Raw genomic sequence first — 16667 nt, forward strand, 5'->3', positions numbered from 1 at the left:
GCAGGTCAGGTGGTCTGGTATTTTCAAAGGTTTATTGTGATCCACACAGTCAAAGGCTTTGCCATAGTCAATAAAGCAGAAATAGATGTTTTTTTGGAACGCTCTTGCTTTTTCGATGATCCAGCAGAAAAAAAAACAAAATTCACCAGAGTAAATTTGAGGATATGATTGGTTTTATTCATTTATTAATTAATCAGATGGCATCCCATGTAGCAAATACAAAGCTGATCTCAAGTTTTATAGAAATGTGGAGGGTGAGGGGATGGACCAGGGGAGTTATTAGCAGAAGAAATGAAAGGATTGTTTCAGGCAAGATTGCCTTGCTAGTGTGCTTTCCTGGTAGCTCAGATGGTGAAGAATCTGCCTGCAGTGCGGGAGACCTGGGTTTGGTCCCTGGGTTGGGAAGATGCCCTGGAGGAGGGCATGCAACCCACTCCAGTCTTCTTGCCTGGAGAATCCCCGTGGACAGATGAGCGTGGCTGGCTCACTAGTGTTGACCATAAAATTGTAAAAAGTCCATTCCTGGGAGAGGTTGAAACTGCAATTAAGTCTTAGTTTACTCTCTCAGAGGCAAGTGGCTCCACCTTGGGCCTATTATTTCTTTCTTCTAGTTCTTCTTTTTCCTTTTCCCCTCCCCACCCTTTCTTTCCCAACTTCTCTTCCTCCTCCTCTCTTTTGTTATTTTTTTAAAAACCATCCATACCCCATTTCAGCTTTCTTTGAGCTAAATTGCTAGGATCCTGTTTAACACTCCCAAGAAATGAGACATTTCATGAACTCTTACTCATTTTTTTCCCTTAAGCTAGATTTGTATGGTACTAGAAATGTACCTTTGTCTATTATAATACCATATTTAGATATGTCTATGTATATTATGTGAATGCTTTGGGGATTAGGGGGCAAAGGGTTAGTTATTTCTTTTGAAATATTAATCCTTAAAAGTAAAACATTCTTATTTTTGTGAAGAACTTAGTGAGTTTACGGGCGCACACATGAGGCAGGACGCTTTCACAGCCCATTCTCATGGCCATGCAGCCTGGGGCTTCTCTTACTGCTCACAAACTGTGTTGAAATCGACTTTTCACCTTCCCCTCAGCTCTTGACAAGTGAGTCCATCATAAAGAATTTGAAAATGGTATCTATTTATGTTTCTCAAAATGTATGTAAAATATGGTGTTCTAAAATGCACACATTAAAATGTGCCATGTTTTTTTTCTTTTTTTCAGATAATGCTATTAACAATTTTCTAATCTGGTATCATATTGAGATCCATAGTGCTCCTGGGCCACCCTTAGAGATTGTTGACATGAAATGTGTTGCACTGGTAAGAGCCCATTAACTGCTCATAGATTCTTCCTTTTTGTAAACAGTTGGAGCTTTTGTTGTACACCTAAATTGCTATTCCTAAAAAATAGTCATATTAAATGAGCATATTGGGATAAATTATTCAAATAATATCAATTTTATTTTAGATCCATTAAGATGCAACTTACATGCTTGTAGAAAAGATTTATTTAAATCAAGTATTTAAGCTTTTGATAAATAATGGTTATTTTAAATATGCAGATTAATTTCTTTATAAAATGATTATTTAGGATCTTCAACTTTTGCTCCAACATAGAAAATAAGAAAATACCTAAAATACTTGGTCTATAAATCAGTTATTTGTTCACCTGATCTCTGGGTAAATCTCCATGGAAGCATAGAAAACAAATAGTTAGACTATTGAAACTCACTCAAGTATCACTTGCAAAAGCTTTGGGGAAAAGTATTTGATGTGCTAGAGTGTTCTCTTTGCCCCTATAGGCAGATGTGCTGTCCTCATTAAATGTTCACTTTCAGCTGAAGTTGGTGAAGGAGGGGAGTCACTTTCGAGTAACTCTGCCCAAATAGGCTATCAATGACAGTGGCCAAGTTACTAAGTTTTCTCTCCTTTCTAATAATGGTAATTTGTTGTTGTTGTTTAGTCACTAAGTCGTGTCCGACTCTATTGTAATCCCATGGACTGTAGCCTGCCAGAGTCCTCTGTCCATGGGATTTACCAGGCAAGAATACTAGAGTGGGTTGCCATTTCCTTCACCAGGGGATCTTCCCTACCCAGGGATTGAACCCATATCTCCTGCATTTACAGGCAGATTCTTTACCTCTGAGCCACCAGGAAAGCCCCTAAGGTAAAAACTTGCTAGCTGTATAACTTTTGAACATGAAGATTTAGTCAGCAGAGACCATATGAATTCTTTTAAATAATCCCATCAAACAAACCTTTGTGAACTTCTTGAAGAACGTGCTTTCTGAATACTTTCAAAGTATACTAAAATGACTGTCCATGCCTATAGAGTTTCCTAACATTTTTGACTGCATTTGCTGTTTTTGCTAAACTTTTGAGAAATACTTTACTTAATCCTTAGATCATCAGTTGTGGCAATGTAGTTTTCAAGACACTCAGCTGCCTCTGATTTTCCATCTGCATTTCATCTTTTGTTACATTCAACCCAATCTTAACACCTTCCCTAGAGATGAGTGAATGGTTAGAATTTCTTTAAATAGGGTTTTTGTAAGAAATATTTACAGCTTTAAGGCACATAAATTTGGTTACTTCTTATAGCAAGTTCCAAAAATCAGGTTATATTTTCAATAAACAAAAATTGGTTCTTAGTAGTCCATTCTCTTTTGTATAAAGTATTTAGGAGTTCTTTCTGTTTGAATCTCTTTTCTTCCAGTTTTACTGAGATATAATTGACACACAGCACTGATACATTTAAGGTGCAGTATTAATACATATTGGTTTGACTTACATGAATCTTGAAAATTTAGTGAACATCCATCATCTTATATAGCTATAAAAGAAAAAGAAAGCTTTTTTTCCCTTGTGCTAAGAACTCTTAAGATGTACTCTCTTTAACGGTTTTTATATATAACATACAGCAGTGTTAATTATCTTTGTCAGGTAGTACATTACAACCCTAACGCTTATTTGTCTTGTAACTAGAAGTTTGAACCTTTTGACCACCTCCATCCAATTTCCCTTCCCACTACTTTCTGACTCTGGTAAACACAAATCTGATCTCTTTTTCTATCATCCTAGGAAAAGTGATGAACACAAACAAAGTCCCTGTTTACATGGCACTAACGTGTTAGTGGAGTTAGATAGGAAACAAAATAGGATTGAAATGGGATATTCTATGTGAAGTTTTTCTGTTATCTTAGATTTTCAAGTGAAATACAAACCTGAAGATTATAGCTACTTTTCCATGCTGTAAAAATTTTGCTATGCCATTTATTACTCACTAAATGTATGTATATGAGGGCATCTCTAGCTGATGTAACAAATTCCATAATTTCAGTGGTTTAACACAAGCAAAGTTTTTAATAATTTTGACAGTCTGGTGCCTTTGCTCCTGGTCAGTGTCTAGCATCCTCCATGTTGAGATCCCAAGAGTCAGAGTCAGGTTCCCCCCGTATAGCAAGTTGATCATCCTTTAGAGACTCAAAGATTTCCGTATATAGGTGGGAATTTCCACTAGTGGCATCAAAGTCACACATATCACCTCCACTCACATACTATTGGAGTGAACTAGTCATACAGCTATGCCTGGGTACAAGAGGATCTAGGAAATGCAACCTCTGGTTGGACAGCCACTCCCAATGATATCTTTATACTATGAAACACAGCACTTAATACTTTACACTTTATACTCTCCAGCACAAAATTTTGCTGGAGAAATGATATTTCTGCCATGTCTAAGTAGATGAGAAATATTTAGCCTATAGCCCACATTCTAGACTTTGTATGCCGTGACCAGAACACAAAGGGAGTGGGAGTGTTTTCTTTAAGGAGTGGAAACTGACAGTTTAATGCCCATTGGATTTTGGTGAGTTCCTGTCCACAGATTGGACCATATATAAAGGGGAAATGGCTAGAGTGAAAGCAGCTACATTTCCACTGATACGTGCTAAGACCTTGTGTGTCTAAATGGATTTTCCTCTGTGGAAGGAGATTGGGCTTGGGCTGTTTTAAAAGATTCAAGGTATATTCTGCTAGAGTGAGAAGAACCCAAAAGAGTCTACATGGCAGTAATGTTAGAAAGTGTGAAAGAAAGGGACCTAGAAAGTCAACTGGAGAAGCGCAACCAGCATCAGTTAATTTGTTCTTTGACCTCTCATCCCATCTATATGCTGTGACCTGATGGAGTCATATTAGCACAGTGATTACAGGAGGAGAGGGAGTCAGAGCAGGCAGTTGAAAAGAACACATCATGTGTACCCTTTTCTTCACAAGCAGTCTGAACAATCACCAGAAAGCCCCAGGAGTAGGGACGAGGTGCCAGGTAGAGAAATCAGGAAAAATATTCATTGGGTATGGGATGTAAGTGTTGATTGATTTTGTACTTCTTTATCTATCTAACAATGAAACTCTCCAGCATTGGGGACCATCCTAAGATAACAACAAGGATCTGGAAAGGGAACTCTCGCCTGGTTTGGAGAGCAGTAATGGGAGAGAGAAACTGTTTTCAGATTATACTCCACTAAGTTTAGTTCATCAGGTGAACCCATTACCATGACAATAAATGAACAAGATGAATTTAGATGGACAAGATGAATTTAGACAGTGATAATTCTCCAAACAAAAATAGCCCAGGGTTTCATTGAGGATGGCACAAAGACTGAAGCAGTGCAACCAGGTAGAGAGATTAACAAATATATAAGTCCTTGGGGCAGAATGAGCTTGGTGGAAAGGGACCTACCAAGGAAGAGCTCAGGCACTCCAGGAACAGGAAAGAAATTATTAGGCTGGATCTTGGACAGAAATGGTAAAGAGATGATTTGTGATTAGAACCATCTTAAGAAATGTTGTTGGGAAATTTGTTGTTGTTCAGTCACTAAGTCCGGTCTGACTCTTTGCGACCCAACTGCAGCACGGCAGGCTTCCCTGTCCTTCACCATCTCCCAGAGTCTGCTCAAACCCATGTCCACTGAGTCAGTGATGCCATCCAACCATCTCATCTCCTGTCACCCCTTTCTCCTCCCGCCCTCAGTCTTTCCCAGCATCAGGGTCTTTTTCAGTGAGTTGACTCTTCACACCAGGTGGCCAAAGTATTAGAGCTTCATCTTCAGCATCAGTATTTCCAATGAATATTCAGGATTGTTTCCCTTTAGGATTGACTGGTTTGATCTCCTTGATGTTCAAGGGACTCTCAAGAGTCTTCTCCAGCACCACAATTTGAAAGCTTCAAGGCTTCAGTGCTCAACCTTCTTTATGGTCCAACTCTCACATCCATACATGACTACTGGAAAAACCATAGCTTTGACTAGATGGACTTTTGTCAGCAAAGTGATGTCTCTGCTTTTGAATATGCTGTCTAGGTTTATCATAGCTTTTCTTCTAAGAAGCAAGCGTCTTTGAATTTCATGGCTGCAGTCACCATCCACAGTGATTTTGAAGCCCAAGAAAATAAAATCTGCCACTGTTTCCACTTTTTCCTTATCTATTTGCCATGAAGTGATGGGACCACATGCCTTGGTCTTAGTTTTTTGAATGTTGAATATTAAACCAGCCTTTTCACTCTCCTCTTTCACCTTCCAGATTAATGTTGACAGTATTTTGGCAGATGGATATTTAATAGAAATTATTTATATGATACCATGTATGAAATGTATCATTTGTGGCTCTTTATCTGTTTAACCTTTGAAGAAAATAATATTCATACCATAATGAAAATTAGAAAGTTTTTTATAGTATTGTTAAATTTGACCTATTTTACCATACTTGGAGTACAGAACAATTAATTGGAAACTTCCGTCATCTTCTTTTTTTTTTTTACTATAATGAGCTATCTTTTTCTATTGAGTTTGTTGTTGTTTTCAAGACAACAAAGAGTTTGGCTGTGGGGTTCTCCAGAGATTGCAGTGCTACTCAGTGCTGGTGGCTCTAAGCAATTGGTGATTGCTTTCTGCAAGACTCCTCTGTAAAGGATTTTGAGGGGTATCCAGACCTACTGGATAAGAGTGAAATGGTCAAGTGATGATACTTGCCATGAATGTGTCAAGGAGGAACTGTGATAGAGGTGCCACTTAACTGCCATCCATAGTTCAGTTGGTAAAGAATCTGCCTGCAATGCAGGAGACCCCAGTTCAATTCCTGGGTCGGGAAGATTCCCTGGAGAATGGATAGGCTACCCACTCTTGGGCTTCCATTGTGGCTCAGCTGGTAAAGAATCTGCCTACAATGCTGGAGACCCAGGTTTTATCGCTGAGTTGGAAAGATCCCCTGGAGAAGGGAAAGGCTACCCATTCCATTATTCTGACCTGGAGAATTCCATGGACTGATAGGATCGCAAAGAGTTGGACACAACTAAGCAACTTTCATTTCACATTTCCTAAGAAGTTTGGCCAACTGTGTAGAATGTCATAACAGATTTCTAACACAAAGTTTCTGTTATATGGCTTGCAATTCAGAGAGACAACAGTAGATTTAAACTGATTTTGCTTTATTTTGTGTTAATAGTTTACATGTGATAAGACATAAAGCAATCACACATCCCAGTACTATTTTTTCCTCTTTAGACTAGAGTTTTCAGTGTACAGGTCTTGAAATGTGACTCGGTTAAAATAAGCATTATTCTTTTTTTTATTTTTTAGAAAAGATGACTAGGATAGGATAGGATAAAGTAGGATAGGAAAGAATATATCATAGAAGTCACAAGTGGTAAGAGTAGGGACTGTTTTGTGAAACTTTTTTTCCCCAGTGGCATGTGTATATGAGCCAATAGTCATATAAAATGGAGTTAGAGCTTAGCATTTTTACTTCTTTGAAGAAGCTGTATCATTGTCTTACAGTGACACTTTCTCTGAAAAATATCTGAGTAATAGACCAGGATAAATATCTAGTCCAAAATGCCTTATTTCAATTTTCTGTCTGAAGACCTTGGCAGAGTGTCTAGGCTATTATATGGTGGTTGGGATTTGTTATCATGACATATTACTTTGGGTTAGTTGTTGATTTGCTTGACTCTCAGAACTTTCTAGGAGGCTGTGTTTTGTAACAGTCTTACAAGTATGTCAGGTTGCCTAGGAAATAGTATAATTTGTGACATAATGCCATTGTTGAGTTTTTTGCATGTTATACTTTATTTCTTCCTTGTTTATAATTATGAGCATGGATATTTTACTGTAGGAGTTTAATGGCCATTTATTTTAGGAATCCATGATTCTAATATCTCCAGAAACTATTGTAAATGACCATTTTCCATTGCATTTATGATTAAGTCTGATTTGTAGTAAATGATATCTACTTTCATCTAGTAATTATAAATTTATATATATATCCTTGATTTCTATCTTTCCTCGACAGATTATGTTTACCACACTAAATGCTACTTCTGTTCCCCGAAAATATAATATTTATCCACTCATTTATTTATACAGAGGTAATCAAGAAAGTGCTGTTCCATGGACAAAGCAGTAATGTCTATCTTGAAGATACATTGTGTGAATAACTCTCTCCCCATCACCACCTGTCCCCACCACGTCCTATAATGTGATTTGATAAATTTCAAAATAGCTCCATGTGCCAAAGAACACCCATTATTGAGCTTTAAATTATGGCTAAAATATCCAACATTCTCCATTTAATTAGGTTAAATCATTATAGACAATTGGCTTTTTGTTAACATTGAGTTATGCCCTGCCTGTTTAATCACCTTTGACACATTTGCTTCAATTAATGGCTTTTACTGTAGTGGAGATCACAGCTGTAATGGGATAAGATAAAAGTCATTGCATAGAGAGCAGACTTGTGGTTGCCAAGTCGGGGGGAGGGGAGACTTGGCAACTGGGGTTAACAGGTACAAACTATTATTATATATAGGATGGATAAACAACGAAGTCCTACTGTATAGCACAGGGAACTATATTCAATATCTCGTGTTAAACTATATGGAAAAGAATATGAAGAAGAATATATATATAACTGACTCACTTTGCCATATAGCAAAAATTAACACAGCATTGTAAATCAACTACACTTAAATAAAATTTTTAGACAAAGATATGTCATTAGCCAAAATGGATCAGAATGAGAATCAGGAAATGTCTTGGAATGTAAAGTGTGCCTTCCAGGCACACTTGGGAGCCAGAACCAGAAAAACTAGACAGAAGGAAGGTAGTCATGTCATCAGCATAATTTGACTTTTTTAGCCCCATCCCAGATCTACTGAATCAGGATCTTTGAGGAAGGGGGCCAGTAATCCATATTTCAGCAACGTCTACAGATGATTCTTAAGATGCTAAAGCCTGATACCACAGCTAGAGGAAACATTGACATACAGACTTCATAATAATAATTGTACTGATGAAAAATATATTTTAAATGTATATAATTTTGAAGTTTCCTGAGTATTTAGCTAGGTGGATCTCTTAGACTATTTGTTTTTGAAAACAATAATTTTATAATTTACCAAGGCTAAGCAAAGAAAATACATAAGAGATTAAAAGAGAGTGAGGTACATTCATTAGTGGACTAAAGAGAAAAATATAAAACAATGGCCTAATGTATAAAAATGTCTTGGTTTTCCATAGGACAAAGACTCTATGCTGAAGGTTAGAGCTAATTACATATTTCTTTTGTAATTCTAGGAGAGTTTTTGTATTGAAGTACCTCTCTTTAATCCAAAAGAGAAAATTATTCACTTCGATGTGCTATTCTCAAGTGCTGCCTTTAGTGGAGTCAATGAACTTGACCTATTTCCACTAGATTCTATCAGCTGTATCATATATTATTCTCCAGCATGTACAGGCTTTATAGAAGAAAGGTATGGTTTGAATGTGGCATTATACTTATTGTTTATCCCTTGAAATTAACCTTTCAAATTATTTCTTTGCATAGTATAATCATTCAGATTACACTTGCTCATAGTTTTAATTTTGTTTAATATCATTCATTGGTAAAATATACTAATTTAGAGTGACCATTGTTTTCTTTAGTGCAAAGATATTATTTATTGGAATATCAAGTTTAATAATGCCTAAATTGCCCCCTATATACTCTCTTTCACCTCACTTTTTGTTAACCATATTTTTCTGGGTATAAAAATTGAGCCAAATGAACATGATTCCATAAGGACTAGGGGTTAAACTTTCAGTATTCTTAATAAAAATTCATTTATATATTCTCAATTAAATGCAAATCACAAACATACACATATTAACAGTGCAATGGCAAGTGTTCTTATGGCATAATTATGAGAAACTTTCTTTGCACTGTTTTCACACACACAGAAACACATAGCCTCTATACTCATAATTAACTCACCTTATGGTAAAATTTCTTTGTTTCAACAGTAACATCCAATTGTTACAGTTTTCAAGATTGTACTTAACTTAATTTTGGTGTGTACAATGCATTCCATTACTAGCTTTTTGCTAATTTATATACTCTTTCAGAGTTAGAATAATTCTTATTTTAATGAATGATGGAGAAACAAACATATTTGCAAAATTGTAAAGGATAAACATTTTTATAATGTAAAGCATGTAAATTAAGGTCATAATGTATATAGAAGACACTATTTTGCTAGATTATCATTAGAAATGTGGGCCCGTCTCCTCTCCCCAGTGTGACTGTAGAGGTATTGTGAGCGCAGACTGAATCTTGGAGTTGGTCAGCTAAACCGTCATTTAAAAGTCATACTTTGGTCTGATACTTACTGCCTGCTCTCTCTGTTATCATTGCTAGAGCATATATTTTACATACATACACACCTAAAATTCCCAGAGTAACCATAAAAGGTAGGAATGAGTGTTCCCATTTTATAAATGGTGAAATTGAAGTTCAGCAAGTTAGGTGACTTGTTCAAGGCTGTACAGATAAAAGATGATAGAGCTGAAATACCGGCCCAGTTTTATTTTTAGACTGTCACATACTCTTTGTCTCCCCAAAGGAGAGCACATACTGATGATAAAGGCAGTTTTCCAGAACTGCATGTCACTTGATAGTCTTCATGTGAAAATCAACTACATCTGATTTAATCACAGTTCAAACACAGGACTCTACTTGTTCTAGCTACTGTAAGATAATCGAATCACCTATGCTTAAGCATTTTACATTGATTCAACAGGTATTTATTAGACAGATATTCATGATAATACTTTTTCTTGAATAAGAAGTGATTTTCTCACCAAAAATGAAAAACAAATCTAAAACAAGAGTAGAATGTGTCACAGAATGATTGTCAAATGTTATATTTGGAACCACCTATTTGGGATTTATTTTCTCTGCCAAATTTATTTTGCATACAAACTAGATCTGCTGACAAGATTTTTTTAATTTTTCTTTCCACCAGCATTGTTTTTCAGCCTGATTTGGGTCTAGAGTTTTGGTATTTACTGAAAATAACTACCGACATTCCAGAAGCAACCATAATGAAAGAAATATATTGTGACCTTGGAAAGTAAGTTCTTTTTAATAGATATTGTTATACTGCAGTTACTCTTTTTAAACAGGACAAACATATATTTTGTTTTATTAATTGTTTTTCTTCTCTAGGGAAGTTTGCTACTTAAACTATCCTGTGGAAAACTTGTGTGAAAAGAAAAACATATCAGGACTTAGGAAGGAGACGCTTTTGTTCCAAGTGATTATTGCAAGGGAGGAAAAGGAACTGTTAAAATAGTTGTCAGGGGACTACTGCAATTCAGAGAATACTTTCCTCTCAGAAATCTACAAGCTACTCAGTATCAAACAGAACAAGCTTTTTTCTTTAACAGGCTAAAGGAGGAGCAAGCAAAGATAACCAGAATCTTTGGAGGGAAAGCTAGACAGGAAGGGGAAATGACTGGTAGGGACTGATAGGAAAAAGGGTTTTTCTGTGGTCAGTTAATTCCCAGGAGAATCTCAGAAGGGAGACAGATTCCACTTTTTTGGCACTTGCTCAGGCTTGGGGACAAGCAGAGTTCAGTGGCCTATCGAAAAGATAGAAGGCTGACTCGAGTTTGCTCAAGGCAAAGCAAGAGGGTAAACAATGGGCAACTGAGAATACTATATCATTTGGTTAATACCATACGCCCTTGAAATATGACCATTTATATTTAGGGGACTGAGTTCCTATTACATGTCTGACGTCAAGTTTAGTGCTGATACATAAGGGTAGTTCAGCTCAGTTCAGAGCAAGTGACTTATTAAGGAGGTATGCTCCCAGTAAGAAATATTAGTAAGAGAATGGGGGAAACAGAATAAGCAAGTGCTGATACATAAGGGTAGTTCAGCTCAGTTCAGAGCAAGTGACTTATTAAGGAGGTATGTTCCCAGTAAGAAATATTAGTAAGAGAATGGGGGAAACAGAATAAGCAAAGGGAAGAAGCTAAGCAAGGCAGTGATTACAGGTGAAATCCCAGACACTGTCTGATCCTTTGGAGAGCTTTGGAGCATAAATCACATCTCAGAATTTGGGTGTTAGAATTTGATCTTTTAGATGGATGCACTTCAACCCATAATAGTCATCGAGTGTGTGAAATTATTATTGAACATTTTATGAACAAGTTCACTAGCTTTGTTTTTCCTTCCAGGGTTGTCACTGAGATGATTTCTTTAGATAATCCTACACATGAAACCTTAGAGTTGCATGCAACAAACAGTAATACTGAAAATTTTGTCCTGGAGATTAAGAGATCACCAGTAAGTATATTCAGAAAGCTGAGTAACCTACCACTACTAGAACATTTTACAGTTCTGATTTTGGCACACCATGGGGCATTAGCAATTGAATTGCAGATGCTATTTTTTTAAATATAACATTGGTGATATATATATATATATATCTATATATATCTATATATATCTCACCAATTTTAATTTATCAATGAAATCAGTATCATGTTCCTATAAATTTTTGAAATTATAATGTATAGGCTAGATTCATGCTCATTTTCACTGATCTCTAAATAAATTGGTTGTGCTTTATTTCTGACCATTTTGGTAACCACCTTTTTCTATAGTTACCTAGTAATATGACTTTCTTTTCCCCTGATTTTAATTAGAGTGCTCTTTTTTTATTTTTCTCTTTTTTCTTTCTTTTTTTTAAAGAAACTTGATTTTTTAGAGAAGGTTCAGTTCAGTTCAGTTCACTTCAATCGCTCAATCGTGTCCGACTCTTTGCGACCCCATGAATCGCAGCACACCAGTCCTCCCTGTCCATCACCATCTCCCGGAGTTCACTCAAACTCACATCCATCGAGTCGGTGATTCCATCCAGCCATCTCATCCTCTGTCATCCCCTTTTCCTCCTGCCCCCAATCCCTTCCAGCATCAGAGTTTTTCCAGTGAGTCAACTCTTCGCATGAGATGGCCAAAGTACTGGAGTTTCAGCTTTAGCATCATTCCTTCCAAAGAACACCCAGGGCTGATCTCCTTCAGAATGGACTGGTTGGATCTCCTTGCAGTCCAAGGGACTCTCAAGAGTCTTCTCCAACACCACAGTTCAAAAGCATCAATTCTTCGGTGCTCAGCTTTCTTCACAGTCCAACTCTCACATCCATACATGACCACTGGAAAAACCATAGCCTTGACTAGACAGACCTTTGTGGGCAAAGTAATGTCTCTGCTTTTCAATATGCCATCTAGGTTGGTCATAACCTTTCTTCCAAGGAGTAAGCGTCTTTTAATTTCATGGCTGCAATCACCATCTGCAGTGATTTTGGAGCACTAGAGAAAGTTAGGTCCACAGCAAAATTAGACAGAAGGTACAGAGATTTCCCATACACAACCTGCCTCCACTCAAGGCACTCATGCACAGTCTCCCCAGCTATTAGTGTCCCCACCAAAATTGTGCATTTTACTGATATGATTTTGATTAATATGATTAGTCTATATAAATCCCAGGGGGGGGCAGTTCTTTTTAGCTTTTCCTTAGTTCCTACCCACCACCCTCTCCCCACAGACAGTGCTGACAGCCTTGCTTCCCTCTCCTTTCTCTGCCTCATTTTCTCATCCTTGGTTCCTGATAAGAGACTGGAGCCATTCACTGGGTCTCCATCCCTCTATCTTCCCCCAGGTAACAAAACAAGAGCTGAAGAATCAGCATCCCTGTCTGTATTTCCAAAGCATACCATACCAAATATATATAGTGAAAGACCAAACCATGCTTTCAAGTAAATTTCAAAATGATAGTTGCAGTAGATTACTTTCTTCAGGGGACCATACAGTAAATTAGGAAACCCTATCAAGTAGATATGGTATTTAGATAAAAGATTTTATTGTTTGCTATTTGACAGTTATTTAACAAATCTACAATTGTGATTTCTCTGTTTATACTTTAATACTTGTCTCTTGTCACTCACTGGTTACCAGCTAATATCATAATATGAAATTAGTTCTTAATTGCCATGGTGTGTCAAATCAGATATTGCTAAGTATTACATTGCTGAAATTGGTGTATATGGTGTAATCTTAGGGAAATTATTTTAAAATGTATGTGTGCGTTTGTGTTGCTTAACACCATATTGTCCATAAATTAAGCAGAATATGATGGTCAGGCTATAGTTTACATAGAACTGAAAACACTCATTAGACAGTGTTGAATTCATATTTTTTGTGTACCTACTTTTACAGAGAGTGTAAACTGTGTTTCAAGGGAAAACAAATGTGTTATATTACAGATACCCCCTTACATCGCATAATGAAAAAGATCGTCTCAACTTTAACATGTCCAGCTATGGCTTTTTAGTCCATTCATTCTTTCATACATTTATCAAATATTATTGAGCACTGAATATGCAATTAATCTTAATATTAGGCAATAACTCAAAAATAAATCTATAGATAATTAAAGTATTATATGTTATAGAATCAATAGGAGCACACATTAATGGTAATGATAATAAATAGAAAGTATATTATATATCTATATAGTTTTTAATGTATATATAACTTTATATACATATATAGATATATATGTATGATTTTATTCCTGTTATTGTTGTATAAGATTCATGTTTACATAGGTGAGGATTTTTAAGTATTGATGATTATCCATAAATGCTTCAATAAGTAAACATAGATTATCAAGTAAAATAATTATATTAAAAACTTACTTTCTTCCACCTATATATTATGAAAAATATCAAAAAGATGCAGAAGTAGAATAATACAGTGCACAGATTTACACCTTCTATCTTGGTTCTTATATTAACAATTTGTTTAATCTTTTCCCTCTCTTTTCTCTCTTACATTTCTTCCTATTCAATTTAAAAGTAAATTGTAGATACTATTTTAACAGTAAATACTTCAGATTATATTTCTTAAGAGCATTGTAGTCTCCATCATCTAGTATCTGGTCCAAATTTCATTTTACCTAACTGTTGGAAGAATATCTTTCCCTCTTGAGCTAGGATCTAGTATAAACTCCAAGATTGGAATTGGTTCTCCTAATGACACTTGTAATAAAATGTTTTTGCTTGAAATGAAATGTTTTTAAGTGTCAGAAAGCTGCTATATTTAGCATATTATGTATATATGTATCCCATTACACTAAACAGGTAGGTTTGTTGCAGTTAAATCCCATCCAACAGTGTTTATCTTTTCCTTGAAACCAGGGGAGATGAATTTTTCAATAAATTTTCTGTGGAGATAAAGGAATTGAGTTATTGGTTTGTTGTGTACACAACCTCAATTTTTGCCACTTGCCTCTGACATATACAAATAGAATTTGAGGCCAGAGAGGTCAAAGTATTTAAACTACATGATTAATAAGTGGTAGAACTAGAGTTTAAAATCTCAATTAATGTAGTATTATATACTTCTACAATGAAATTGATGATTTCTTTTATGTATATATAGGGAGGAGGGAGAGAAATCCTTTTGTCACATTTGCTAAATTGAAAGAACATGTAAAATGCAACTTTTCTAATTTTTTTTACTCAATTCGATTCTGAAATTAAACTCCTTAAATGTGCATTAACTGATAGCATCAACACATTTGAAATATCAGAGGAAGATCCAGCCTGAAATTAAAAAAAAAAATTTGCTGTAGATAAACCACACGTATATATAATAAGGAAGTAATTAGCTCTGTTAATTCATGCAGCCATGAAATTAAAAGATGCTTGCTCCTTGGAAGGAGAGCTATGACAAATCAGAAAAGTGAAAGTGAAAGTCACTCAGTCATGTCTGACTCTTTGCAACCCCATGGAATTCTCCAGGCCAGAATACTGGAGTGGGTAGCTGTTCCCTTCTTCAGGGGATCTTCCCAACCCAGGAATCGAACCCAGGTCTCCCACGTTGCAGGCAGATTCTTTACCAGCTGAGCCACAGGGAAGACCAAGAATACTAGAATGAGTAGCCTATCCCTTCTCCAGCGAATCTTCCTAACCTAGGAATCGAACCAGGGTTTCCTGCATTGCAGGCAGATTCTTTACCAACTGAGCTACCAGGGTAGCCCTTAATAGTGTATTAAAACACAAAGACATCACTTTTCTGACAAAGGTCTGTCTAGTCTAAGCTGTGGTTTTTCCAGTAGTCATGTGTGGATGTGAGAGTTGGCCCATAAAGAAGGCTGAGCACCAAAGAATTGATGCTTTTGAATTATGATGCTGGAGAAGACTCTTGAGAGTCCACTGGACAGTAAGGAGATCAAACCAGTCCATCCTAAAGGAAATCAACCCTGAATATTCATTGGAAGGACTGATGCTGAATCTGAAGCTGCAGTACTTTGGCCACTTGATGTGAAGAGCCGACTCATTGGAAAAGACCCTGATGCTGGGATAGATTGAGGCCAAAAGGAGAAGAGGGTGGCAGAGAATGAGATGGTTAGATAGCAGCACCAACTCAGTGTGTATGAATTTGAGCAAACTTGGGGAGAAGTGAAGGACAGGGAAGTCTGGCATGCTGCAGTTCATGGAGTTGCAAAGAATCCGACACGACTTAACAACTGAACAACAGCAACAAATTAACTCTGTTCTAAAAGTAAGTTTGTATGTTTGTTCATGGTTATTCTCAGAGTTTATTGAACAGTAAATGCTATATCCTATGAAGATTGAAAGACATTGATAAACTGCAAGTTTCCTTTTTCAAAAGTTATCTGGCAAACTATATTAGTGAAAAAATAATTTACTTACTTTTCAAACATATAACATTCATTCAGTTATTCTATAAGTGTTGATAGTAAATGTTACATTATTCACAGTGTAGTTTTTTGATTACTTAATATCTTCAAGTCCTCATTCTATTATGATAGAATTTTTAGCTTCTTTTACAGTCTCTGAAGCAGTAACTCATATACTAATACAATTCAGACTCAAGTTATTCCAGTAGGTCACACCTTGAGGATCTGTGTGAGAGGACAAAGAGGATACTTCATTGTGCACTAAAGAAGAATATCTTACTTCTGCATTTAGACTGAGTTCATTTCTTTTGACCTCGGCAAGGCTACAAGTTAGATTCCCAGTGGTTCAACATGGTTCTTGAAATGGACAATAAGCTATGGGTTCTTAAATAAAATGCACATTTCCGTTATTGGGAATTCCAACTCATCTTAAAAGCTTAATCCTGATTTCCTTTTACAGATCAATGTAGTCATTGTCTTGGGGAAGAACATGGTATATGCATTACTGAACACTGTTTAGTATCTTGGGCTGTTTCACCAATATTTACCAAGCAACCATGCTGAAAATAGTTA

General features: G+C 36.3%; 1 protein-coding gene across 1 annotated transcript in view; it reads left to right on the top strand.

Moving 5' to 3' along the window:
• CFAP47 (cilia and flagella associated protein 47) overlaps nucleotides 1–16667 on the top strand; it is a 497722-nt gene that overhangs the window by 373779 nt on the left and 107276 nt on the right. Inside the window, exons 51-54 of the mRNA XM_006066421.4 lie at nucleotides 1227–1324; nucleotides 8635–8810; nucleotides 10341–10448; nucleotides 11563–11671. Coding sequence (XP_006066483.4) covers nucleotides 1227–1324; nucleotides 8635–8810; nucleotides 10341–10448; nucleotides 11563–11671 — 491 coding nt within the window. The remainder of the gene's footprint in view (nucleotides 1–1226; nucleotides 1325–8634; nucleotides 8811–10340; nucleotides 10449–11562; nucleotides 11672–16667) is intronic.

This window comes from Bubalus bubalis, chromosome X (assembly GCF_019923935.1).
Source record: "Bubalus bubalis isolate 160015118507 breed Murrah chromosome X, NDDB_SH_1, whole genome shotgun sequence".
Taxonomy (NCBI): domain Eukaryota; kingdom Metazoa; phylum Chordata; class Mammalia; order Artiodactyla; family Bovidae; genus Bubalus; species Bubalus bubalis.